This window comes from Cinclus cinclus, chromosome 23 (genome assembly GCF_963662255.1).
Source record: "Cinclus cinclus chromosome 23, bCinCin1.1, whole genome shotgun sequence".
In the NCBI taxonomy this organism is placed as follows: domain Eukaryota; kingdom Metazoa; phylum Chordata; class Aves; order Passeriformes; family Cinclidae; genus Cinclus; species Cinclus cinclus.
This window is the reverse complement of record NC_085068.1, coordinates 8,667,220-8,678,997: the sequence shown is the minus strand read 5'-3', so window position 1 is coordinate 8,678,997 and position 11,778 is coordinate 8,667,220. Positions and strand designations below refer to the sequence as shown.

The window sequence follows — 11,778 nt, the reverse complement described above, 5'->3', positions numbered from 1 at the left end:
GTCTGTGAGAGATACCAGTAATGTGCAGGGCTGCTGTCAGTAGGATTAAATTCATAGGTCTGTATTATCTCTGGATGTATGCCATACAGAAAAGTAAAGAAATCTGCTCTTGTATGAAAACCACTGTCAGGGCTTCATGTTGGAGCAAATAATAGGGATTCCCATGCTTGGGCATGTATAACATATAGCTGGCTTTAGGTGCACAAATGTCAACCTCAGAGCCAAACGGCCAAGAGGACGCTAGACTGGAGAGAGAGTTTTGTTTCATTTCCAACACATGGTCATGACTTTCAGACCTCACCAAGCCCCTCAGGCTGGGCTGTTCTCCCTCCAGCCGTGTGCTCCTGTCCATCCTCTGCAGAGCTGTGCCTGCTCATGGGGCCAGTGGCAGGAGCTGTCCCTTTAGGAATGGTATTTTCCAGGTTCCTGTGTGAGGCCAAACATGTCCCAGCTGCAAAAATAACTAGTCCATATATCCTGTGGAAACAGGAGCAGCAGCGACACATCTGTCTGGTCTGGGCAGAGATGGCGTGTAAGTAATGCCCCAAAGGGGCATCAGGCAGCTGCAAGCTCCTTGTCAGTGTGCAGAAACCCAAAACAGAGACCTTTGGGGAGGGCTAGCCCCTTGGAGGGTGAAGCTCTGCAGTGGGCAGAGCAACAGATAACCTCTGAGCCTCTTGCAGGACCAGTGTGTTCCAGCAAGACATTAATATCGACTGGCTTCCCTGGCCCCGCTCGGGGCGCGCAGGCTGCGGGCATGGCTGGGCACACGCATCCCCCAGAGCAGCCCCAGCCTCCTGTGGCTCCCTCCTGCCTCCCCCGTGGCCACTGGGGTCACTTTGCTTGGAGAGCACAGGCAGAGCTCAAGGATAGAGCCCCCTGGACGGAGCCAAGGAGCCACCGAGTAAAAACGCTGAGGTTTTCCTTTTCTGTACAGCGCGTTTCCCTAAATTGCCTTTGACTGTGTGCATCGCTAATGAAAGTTTATGCCCTTGTTAGAAGGACAGGCAGGTCCATTCCAGTTAGGGCTGGGTCTATCCTTCTGCCAACTGCCCTCCCCAGCACACACACACTCTCACTCACTTGCTCTCCCTGGTGAATAAGTAGAGGCTGTTATAAAAAAAAAAAAAAAGAGAGAGAGGGAAAAAAGAGGAGGGGAAAAATTTCCATATTTGTGTAAGTTGCTTTAAAAGCATTTTATCATGTCATAAAAAAAAGGAAAGTACTCTCGGAAATTGATCCTGCACAAGAGCCCATTGGACAGAAGGACGTTGGGATGTTAATGGCTATTTTGCTCCAGGGTGGCTTATTAAAAAATTTATACATAAATGCTTAAAATTGCATAAATTATTAAAAAAAAAAAAACATAGTAAGCAATTTGCAATCCACATCTACTTTTCCTTTTTCTTTCCCTCATCATTCTTTTCTTCCATTCTTTCCTACAAAAAGAAAATACTCCTTCCCACTTCTCTTATCCTTGTCCCCTCCCTGTCTGAAAATGTGATGTGCCCAAAATTGTACATGTCTATGGGTAAAATATATACGATTTTAAATGCTACCTGCTACTGACCAGCAGAGCTATCTATGAGGGGAAAAAGAAAAAAAAAAAGGAGAGAAGAAAAAAGAAAAGAAAGAAAGAAGTTTGGATATGATGAGTGTTTCTCGCAGGCGTGGAATGTCACCCACATATCCTGGAGATTGTACTGGGGAGGTTTATGATGGTTTCCCATTGATTTGTTTCCCCGACGCAGCTGCCGACCTCTATTGAGGGACAAACATAATCAGCACTGACGCAAATTAGATGGTTATTCGTTTTGAAAATTGACAGAAAAACAATAAAAAAGATGAAATGCTCCCAAATCAATAGATATAATGAAATTCAAATAATCCGAGAGATGAGGTCTCCATGGCAACTGATAATGTGGAAAAGAAAACAATTTAATAAAGGACAGACACACTTTGAAAACAGATTGGGCAAAGGGAAGGCGGGGGGGCGAGGGAGCAAGGGGGGCTGTGGGTTGGGTGGTGGTGGGAGGGGGCAGTGGGAGGAGGTGGTGGTGGGGAGCCGGAGCCACTGCCTCTGCGGTTGGTTAGCAGTGCTGTAGTGAAGGATCACTGTCCATCCCAAGGACGCTTGCCATAATTAAGAGAGGCTTTCGGTCCAGAAAGTGCAGATTCAGGTTTTAATACACAAAATTATTTCAGGAGCACTGAATCGGAAAGTCGTTTGTTATGACCTTCCTGAGAGGCCTGGAGCAGGGCATGTTGGAGGCGCGGCGGCTGAGCCAGCTGAGTTATGGCATATTTGTGTTTTTATAGTGCAGAGGGGAGGGGGAAGGGGGGAAGAAGGTTAAACAGTATTTACAGCTCAGTTGTTTTCAGAAAGGAAAGAGAAATAGAGTTCATGAAAAGATGCGAGTGGAAGAGGGAGAGGGAGAGATCCCCTGCCCAGCACACTCACTCTGCTGGGACATCAGCTCCAGCGAGACATTCCCCGGTGCTCTGTTTGCCTTGAGGTGTGAGGTGCACATGGGCTGGGGTACAGAGGGGCTTTTTGGTGGGATGGGGAGCGTGTCTGTCCCTGCTGCAAGTCTGGCAGGGTCCAGCTGGCAGTCCACTGTCTTCTCACTCCAAGCTGCAGAAAAAAACTGCATCTGGCGTGCGGGCTGGTGCTGAGCGTGTGCGTGGTGTGAGTGCACACGGGTGCTCTGCTCACACCAGCACTGCCTGTGCTGGCTGCACGTGTGGCTGCTCCTGGGCTCTGTGTGGCTGCTCCTGGGCTCTGTGGGGTGCTGGTGGGCTCTGTGGGGTGCTGGTGGGCTCTGTGGGGTGCTGGCTGCGTGTGCAGTGCTGAGCAGAGCCAGGTGCATGCAGGGTGCAGGTGCTGTGTCTGTATGTACATCTATGTATGTGCAGATGTGGCACCTGTACAGTCACAGCTACACAGGCTGGTGTGCATTAGCATGTGCATGTAGTTGTGTGTGTTTGTGTGCTGGGTCCCGTGTGCCTCTGCATGTCACAGTGTACCTACACAACCACGTTTCCATACACGTGTGTGTTCCCACGGCTGGGGGTTTGCAGTCAGTGATAGCACAGGCACATGGATGGGCTCATGAGGACATAGGAGATAAGAAGATAAGCCCTAATGACCAGAAGGAACAGCAACAAAAGGCAAGACAAGGAATTAGAGTGGTGTGAGCACTGGGAAGCACAGGGTGAGTGCCCACATGGCCCAGCCATGGGGTTGCTCTCCCGTGCTGCTCTGACAGGACTGCTGACTTAACAACTCAGGCACGACCCACTGCTTTCACACCAGAGCTCATTCTCCTCTGGCCTGATCATTCCTTCCAACAGGATGGAAACATTTCTCCTGACCATGCTGCACAATATTTGCTGGTCACAGACATCTCCAGGGACTCCAGAGCCCTTGAGCTCCCAGTGCTATGTGTGATGGGTACCTGCTCTGGATTCACAAAAGAGTTCAGCCACACTTGGGGATCACAGAAGCCTCTAAGGTCACTGGCTGCCCCCGTTGTCCACCCAGCCCACAGCAGTTACCTGCTCACATACAGCTCAGGCAGCAGCCAGGGGCTCTGGGGAGGATGTAACACAGGCTGGAAGGCTGGGATGCTCTGCTTTGCAATTTGTATGTCGCCCTTGCTGAGGTTTCACTCACCTCCTGCAGCCTGACACACTGATTTACTTTGCAGGACCTTGAAAGACCACAATAATGAACTTTCTCTGGCCTTGCATTTCTTAGTGGTGCAACAAGCATTCAGGCACCCAACTCGTATATAGCTCCCGACTTCCCACTGCAGTTAATTAGCAGCCTGCATTCTTTGTTGGGTCTGAGTTTAATAGTGCTGAAAGGGATTGCAAATTGCTCTTAAACTGCCGATCAACTACCAAAGGGTCAGAGGGACCCTATTTTAGGAGCTGACTCACTTAACCCCTGCCCTCGGTCTTCGATGAGTCCAGCCTGACACCAGGGAGCTGCAGTCCACTGACTTGGGTCATAGTGGTTTTGGGTTCCCTGTAAAATCACTCATTAAAGACAGTCACCAGTGGGAACTGATGAAACATTGAGCAATTCCCTTCTGAATCTGTGAATCTGTCCTTCAAGAGCTCTGTTGTCTCTCCTTGGTCCTTTTTGTTTCCCCAGCGTTAGGTATTTGCTGTCCGTCTTGATCACACCTCCATGTTTCCTGCAACCCTTGCCTTGACTCCTTCAGCCTTTAGAGAGGGTGTGCAGTGTTTCCAAGAGGTTCATGTCTTGGCCTCGTCTTCATTCCTTGAGAGCTGGCTCCCACATGAGGTAGCAGGCTTTGCTCCAGAGGCTTCCCAGCCCTCTGCTTCCACCACCCCCTTCCCTCCCTCTCTGCGTCCACTCTGTCCTCCAGGCACAGCACTCCAGCCGTGCTTCTGTGCTATGGAGAGGTGAAGTTAGACACTGTGTTTGCATTCAGTCGCCCAGACAACACGTCTGGTTTCACAGGGAGTTTTCTAAGGGCCACGGGGAGCCTGCAGGGACCTGAGGGTGATGAGCTATTACTCTTCACTCTCCCTTTCATGTCTTTTTTCCCTTAGTTTTCTTCACAACCTGTGGGGAGATTGATGGCAGGATTGTGATGTAGATGTTAGCAGTTCTGCTTGATTCACAGAGTTACTTAGGCTGAGTGAGGCTACTTATGCTCCTCTGGATAGTAAACCTTTGAACCAGACTAAAAAATTAATAACAAATAAATAAGGCAAAGAAGAGAAACTGGATCAGAAAAGCTGATCCCCTTGGCTTTATATTATCTGAAAGAAAGATGGTGAGGACAGAAGGCTGCCAGGGAGCCGCTGCTCAGCCTGGGGAGCCTGAGACCCTGCTCACTGCATTGGGTTGGAGCACTGAGAGCATGTTTTCATAGGAAGGAAACTGCTGAAATGTCTTATCAAAGATCCTTCATTGACAAATGAACTAGGAAGTTTGCTGCAGGACACAAGGGACTTTGAGCTTCAAACTGTCATCTATCAGTGCTTTTCCTCTGCTGTTAGTTGATTTGCAATAGTACCTAAAATTGCAAAGGCACTGGGCCCACTAAGGTGGGCAAGAAATCCTTTCTCAATGGGTGATGCATGAAGGGGACCATGGCAGAAGGGGAGCCTGCATTATATGTCCTTTGCCCAAAGAGAAGGAATGGTAGCAGAGTGGAGAGCAGAATCAGAATTCCTGACTCTGTCCCCTACTTTTCTTCCCGCTTCTTTATACTCGGCTCCTTCTGTTAATTGTAGAAGCTTCCTGTGTTACTTGTATGCAGAAAGGCATTCTTTTCTAGTCCTTTGGACATTCCAGGGCACACAAGTGCAGAGCAAGGCAAAGGGAAGGGCAGAGATGAGGAGCTTTGCCTTGGCACTTGGATGAGAAGCAGACCCTTAGTGGCTCTCCCAGTGAGGAGCTGGGAGTAGACAAGATCAAAGCACATTCAGGGTAATTTTTGAGATCTGCCTAGAAAAAGGTTCAGACTGAGTTACTGAAGAGCTGTGAAGGATTAGTCCCACCCTTACTCCAAGTTGAACCTTTCCCCACCAGCTGTGCCAAATGCCTGTGAAAAGCTGGTGGAGCAGGTGGGTGAGCAAGGTGTCAGAGGAGGCCAGTGGGGTGAGGCAGAGGGCTGGGGAGGCTCCCAGCATTCAGCCATCGAGAGGAGAAGGGCAATGACCTGGGATGAGGCAGCACAGTGCTGAGCATCCATCCTGCCCATCCTGATCTGCTGCCTGCCAGCCAGCTCGGCCCTTCAGCAGGGACTCTGCGGACTCTGGAGCACTTTCTGACTTGCAGCCCATTGCACCATTGCAGCAGGACTGGCTGTGCTATGGCCAGCTCACTCCTAGTGTGAGGTCTGCACTGCCTTTCTCTCCCTGGCCAGTGATATATGGCATAAATTAGGCCTCTGAAGGGGGATACTGCATCCTTAAGAAGAAATATGTCCTCATTTTTCTTAAACACCGTTTGCACTGAGTGAAATGTTTAGAAGGGACGCTGAGGGATAACTTTATTTCTTACTAGGGAGTTCAGAGCCGTTCAGTTAAACCCATAAAACACTGGGAGTAGGGAAGCTGACAGCCTGCCCGTGCATTAGAAAAGCCATTATTCATCTAGGGGAAGTTCACCCCATGCTAGAGCCTTGTGTTACCAATGGGGTGGTCCAGGAGAAAACATGGGATCATCTCCCTTGGCCATCTAAGGGGTCAGTAGGATGCTCAGAGGTGGAAAAGACTCTGTAAAAATCCAACACAGTGACAGAGTGCTGATACAGAGACCCCAAAGCACTGGGCAGGGTTCACTGGTGGGTAATTGTCCTCATTCCCCCTCCCCTGCATGGGGAAACTAAGGCACAGAAAGCTGGGGAGACTTGATGGTTACACTGTGGTTGCAAACCAGGCTGGAAACGAGCATTTCTGGATCTTAATCCCCAGCTTGAATCACCATAACCAAATTCCATTCCAGAGGCAAGGAGTGGAAGTCAGGAGGCCTGACCTCCTGTTCCGCTTCTGTCACAAAGCCATGTTCCCAAGTGGAGTTGGGAGTCCTGATTCCATCTTCATTGCACCAACATTCAGCCCTTTCTTCCCAACAGGATTTAGAAAACCTCCTGGAAGATGAAGGCAAGGTCTTGTAGATAATAGTAATGGGAGTTCCTGTCTTGGGTGGTGGTTGGTGCTGTGGTGGGCTGCATTACAATTGGGGGTGTGCAAGCTCATGCTCGTGCCCAGGCACCTGGCCAGTGCTGGCTGCCTCATCCCCCAGTAATGGCTGTTCCATTACTGGACAGGGCCACCCAGGGCACCCAGAGTCGTGGCAGACAAGGCATCGGCCATCAAGGAGGTGGTGACTTTATCTTTGATATTTTATTTTTGGAGGCTTGACACCAAAAGATTTAATATTTGTTTGAAATGAGAAACAGTTCTCAAGTGAATTTGGAGAGCCTGGGAATTAATGTCAGATCCCCCTCCCCTCCTTAAACATCCCTCCTCCCCGTCAGCTGAGTCCCCCCCTTTCAATTTCTGAAGCTTGCTGATTTGAATATTTATAAATATCAGTAAATTATTTATTGTAGCAATCTGCTGTGCCATTTCACCAATCGCCGTTAACACTTTAGGGCTTGCTCTCCAGGAGGATGTGACTGGAGGAGACAGGCACCTGGGGGCTCAGAGCAGGCACTGGGGAGGGGGCCCTGCCTGTGTGCCTGTGATGCCAGGAGGGATTCTCTCTGTGGGCAGCACGGCAAGGGGTGAGATGTTTGTAGGAGAGGATGGGGACCTTCTGTGTCCAGTACCAGGGGACACTGGGAGAGGACATGGCTGAAGAGAGAGGCTTTTGTGTTGATGGGGGAGGGCAGTGAGGGGGTGGCCTAAGGGGGTGGGCTGTTTGTCCCCTGTGGCATACAGGGACCTGGCCCTGACTTACAGCTCAGCACTCACTGCTCTTCACCTGTAGTGTCTGTTCCCCTGAAGAAAATTCCTCATGGTTTCTGCTGTCCCATTCCCTCCCTTCAGAATTGCACCCCTGCACAGGACATACACACTGCTCACAGATGCTGTGGCTGTTTTCTGCTTGGGGAAAGGAGGGGCTCCCAGTGTTCATAAGCTTTTCTCCCAGAGAAACCCCACCAGCAGCATGGGAACAGCCAAAGGGCCAGGTGAGAACCAGGAGCAGCCAAAGGGCAGGTGAGAACCAGGAGCAGCCCAGCCGGCTGGCAGCCCCCGCGCAGGGCACCAGGGTCTCCAGAGCCCATGGTTCCCCTGCTCTCAGGGTGTTTCATCCCTCACTGCCCAGGGCTGATTTCTGTGCTCTGCCCCGCACTGTCCCCAGGCAGTCACAGCTGAACTCTGCAGCTGAGAAGGCTGAGCAAAGGGAGGCAGATGGGCTTGCTGAAGGGCACTGGCGCTGCTCTCTGGCCCGTTGGGCCGGGGCTGAACCAGGCTCTGGGAGCTGCAGACAGGGGGAAAAGGAGCCCCTTGTGGGTCTGTAAATGCCCGTGTGGCAAGCAGGAGAAAGTCAAGCAGGGAGGACTGCAGGCAGACTGCTCTGGCAGGCGCTGGCAGTGGGGACCAGAGCAGAGTCCCCAGCCTTTCCTCTCGGGTTGGTGGATGGGCTGTGTGGGGAGAGCCCTTCTGGCTGTGGGAAAGCAGGGAGTGAAGCTGGCAGCTCTTGAGGAAGGACACCCTGGCTGCTCACTTCATTTCTCCTCCCACACGTTTGATTCTCCTTCTCCTGCCTGCCCAGTGCTGAGCTGGAGCCTGTCGCATCCAGCTCTGCACCGAGGGCTTTCCCCAGCTCCTTGCAGACACGCTCGGGCGGGATCCATGCTTCCAGGGCAGAGGAGCTTGTTAAAGAGCCTTTGTGGACTCCCCAAGGTCAGCCAGAACAGACAGCATCCACTAATCCAAGGTCATTTCCTGGGCTAAAAGCAATAAAATGTTTTATTGATAAACTGAAGAAGGGAGAATACGCACTAAATCCACTCTCAGACATTGTGAGCCATGCCTGGCATGTTCTATCTTTGCCCTGGCCCTGCCTGGGATAATGCACAGGTCTTCATGCTGGAGAAACGAAAAAAATGTTTCTGGTAGGGGCTGAGGATTTGGCTGCCTTCCCTGCCTCCTCCCAGCATGTGGCTGGGCAGTGCCAGGGCATTGCTCCTCAGGAGCATGTTCCCAATGCTCCAGTGGCGTTCTGCTGTGAAGCTCTGGCTCCATTTTAGGGACTGCAGCTCAAGTGTGAAGGGGCTCCAGTGTGCAGCATCCTCACCTCCCACCCCAGCGAGCCCTGCTGCCCTCCCTGTTCGGGACTACTGGGCAGACCGGAGTCTCTCCAGTCACGTTTGCACCACAGTGGTAAAACAGAAAAGGACAGTGCATGCATGTCAGCCCTCCTTTCCTCCCCCTCCCCGCCCCAAATAATGCTGTTAATAATTAATCGAATGAGAGCTTGCAGCTCCTGGAAAGCTGGCACTGGGACCTCCCTCCTGAACGGAGCTGCTCAGCTGGGCTTAAAACTCTTCAATAGGAATATGAAAGCTCCATCTGTTCGACGTACCCGGCCGTCTGAAGTGACAGCGCTGTCCCTCCCCAGCCAGCAGCCCTGTCCCCCCAGAATGGCCCTGCTGCCCCAGGGGCAGGGCTCTGCCCCGCACCCAGCTCTTCTGCAGCAGAACGCTCCTGCTGTTTGCCCCCACCCATGCCAGCTGCTTCGTCCAGCTCCCGCACGCCCTTTTTTGTCCAGCTGGGTCCCCTTCCTCTCCTCTCCTCTCCTCTGCCAGGGTGTGTTTTCATTAACCCCACGCTAAAGCCAGGCTCGGGCTCTCTCGTCCTCTCCGTGCAAAGCCAGACTTAATATTTGTAGCAGATTGCCCCTTGGCTGGCCTGTTTCTGTCCAGGCTGTAGATCCTTTTGTTCTGCACGCCGTGTGTCCCCGCAGCCCATTTCTCCTGCGTGGGAAGCAGGGCAGAGCTGTGCCCAGCTTCGCAGCACCCCACTGGGGAGCTGGTGCTGAGACTGGAACAGGGGCTGTCTCAGGGCTGCGCCGAGGGAGAGAGCCAGGGTTGCATGCGAGGGGCTGGGGGTGAAGCAGGGGCAGCAGTTGGGCCGGCAAGGCAGCCAGGTGAGCTGTGCCCACCTCTGTGCCAGCCCTGGCCGCAGCAGGCTGTGCCTTTGCTTTGGAGGGAGGATTGCCACCACGATGGCAGAGCGATGGGTACAGAGGGGGAAGAGCCTGTGTCTCCTCGGAGGGTGTGGAGGGGGGCAAGAGGAGTAAACTCCCGGTGGCATTGTTTTCGGAGGAAGGGCTCAGTGTAAATAGAGCTGGTGGGAGAGTTTGTCCCGGGCAGAGATGAAAAGTCCATGTGACAGGCTCAGGTTATAAATGGCTTCCTTAGATTGATGTGAAATCAAAACATTTCTATTTAGACGAAGAAAATGAAGGGGGATGTTTACTTAGCCTGGAATCTTTAAACAGTGATTTGGGGTGGGGAGCTCGGCCTGGGGGGAGGGTGCCTCTCCTGGCTTCGGGCATCTGGCAGTACTGACCTTGGGCAGATACAAAAATCCCTCATCCAGCTGCTCAGCTCCTCTCCCTCTGCCTGAGAGAATCCAACACAGGTGCTCTGGTCTCCTCCAACCTGAGGGTCATGTTCAGCATTTCTCTTTAAGAAGGGTTTCCCTTCTGCTCGTGGACTTGACAGCCTAAAAGAAGGGAGCAGGAATGTTGATAGAGGTGGTGTCCCTCCCATTCCATAGACAAGGAAGTAAGGGAATGGAAAGATAAAATAATGTGTCCAGACTTGGAGAGAGGCGGTTGCAAGGTTGGCAGGAGAAGCTCAAAGTTCTGATTTCCACCTATACTGGAATAGGTGAGATGTAAATGTGCAAGAGCCCTGGTGTTTCAGAGCAAATCCCATTCCATGAAGGTCTCTGGGAGGAATAGTTTTATAGATCAGGGAAGTGGCATGTTCTCAGAATTTGCTTTCTTTTTAGATTAAACTTTAGGAAAAGATTCTCAACATGTTAGAGAAAAAATCCCAAACACAGGAGGGGAAAGGAAAGATGCCAAGGGAGCAGGGCAGGAGCTGTGGGGCAGAAGCTGGGGAGGTAGAGGGGCAAAGCCAGGGTGTGTGAGACGGAAGGAGGCAGAGCAGGAACAGAAGACAAGTTGCAGGCTCCCTGGAATTGCTGCATACGCAGCAAGTGCAGCCTCAGGAACGTCTGTTCCTCTTTTCCTTTGAATAAATATTTATATATTCATTTGCCAGCTGGTGCACACACTTGGCTGCTCACCTCCAGACCAGAATAATGGGATCTGCCTTCCTGGCAGAAAGGGATAGGGCAGTGAGGAGTTGTGCTGCCGAATGTCTGCCTCCCAGTTGTCTCCAGCTGTGAGCAGTGCTGATCTCACCAGCTAAGTAGGGCTGGCTATCGTGAGAACATGGACAGGGAATCACCAGGCAGTGTTTGGGAGAGAGGCTGGTGATTCCGTGCTGACCCAGTGCCCTGGCCCTGGCCAGGCACCGCATGGAGGCTCCGTCCCAGCCACCTGCAGCCAGCGGGGTTCTCCTGAGCCCACAGGCATCAGCCATAGGTGTCCTGGCCAGGCTCCACCTGGAGCTCACAGCAGCCTCCTGAGCTTCCCTCTGTGGTACCAGCTGGGCATAGGATTTGCCTTCACTTTGTGCCCTAAATAGTAGGAATTCAATTGGAAGGGAAGCTGCCAGCAAATAGAGACTTGCAGCTTTATGGGCATCTGCCTGTGCCCATCTGTATGTGTGAGGGCTGCAGGCTTGTGTTGGGGAATGCATGAAAAAGGAATGTGTGGGGGAAGGCACAGGAATGTATTTTGGGGAGATGGGACTTCTTAACCTGTACATGTAGGACTGTGTTTACGGAGTGTGCCAGCGCATACACACAGCTCTTTGAACAGCTGTAATTTCTGGATGGGGAGGGACGTGTTTGGGAGCATCGTGTGCTTTCCCTTCGTGAAAGCATGATTGCACGTAGGTGTTAGTGCCAGGGGGTGCGTTTGCAAAGTGGAGCAGTACATTTTGCCTCCCTTTGTGTGGGGGGCTGATATATTTGTCGGGGGGTTATTTTTCTTGGAGTCCTTGACAGGAAGCGTGTCTGAAGCTGTCAGGAGTTTACGCTAAGCAGCCACTCTCTGGCTGTTGGATAGCAGGTCTAAAGTTTCAGTCTGTTTGTATTGGGCTGTCATGTTATGGGATTAGGGGCTGTCACGGTGGC

At 51.9% G+C, this 11,778-nt stretch overlaps 1 protein-coding gene across 1 annotated transcript in view; it reads left to right on the top strand.

Moving 5' to 3' along the window:
* Positions 1 to 525: 525 nt before the first annotated feature.
* CASZ1 (castor zinc finger 1) overlaps positions 526 to 11,778 on the top strand; it is a 55,769-nt gene continuing 44,516 nt past the window's right edge. The window contains exon 1 of the mRNA XM_062507689.1: positions 526 to 532. Coding sequence (XP_062363673.1) covers positions 526 to 532 — 7 coding nt within the window. The remainder of the gene's footprint in view (positions 533 to 11,778) is intronic.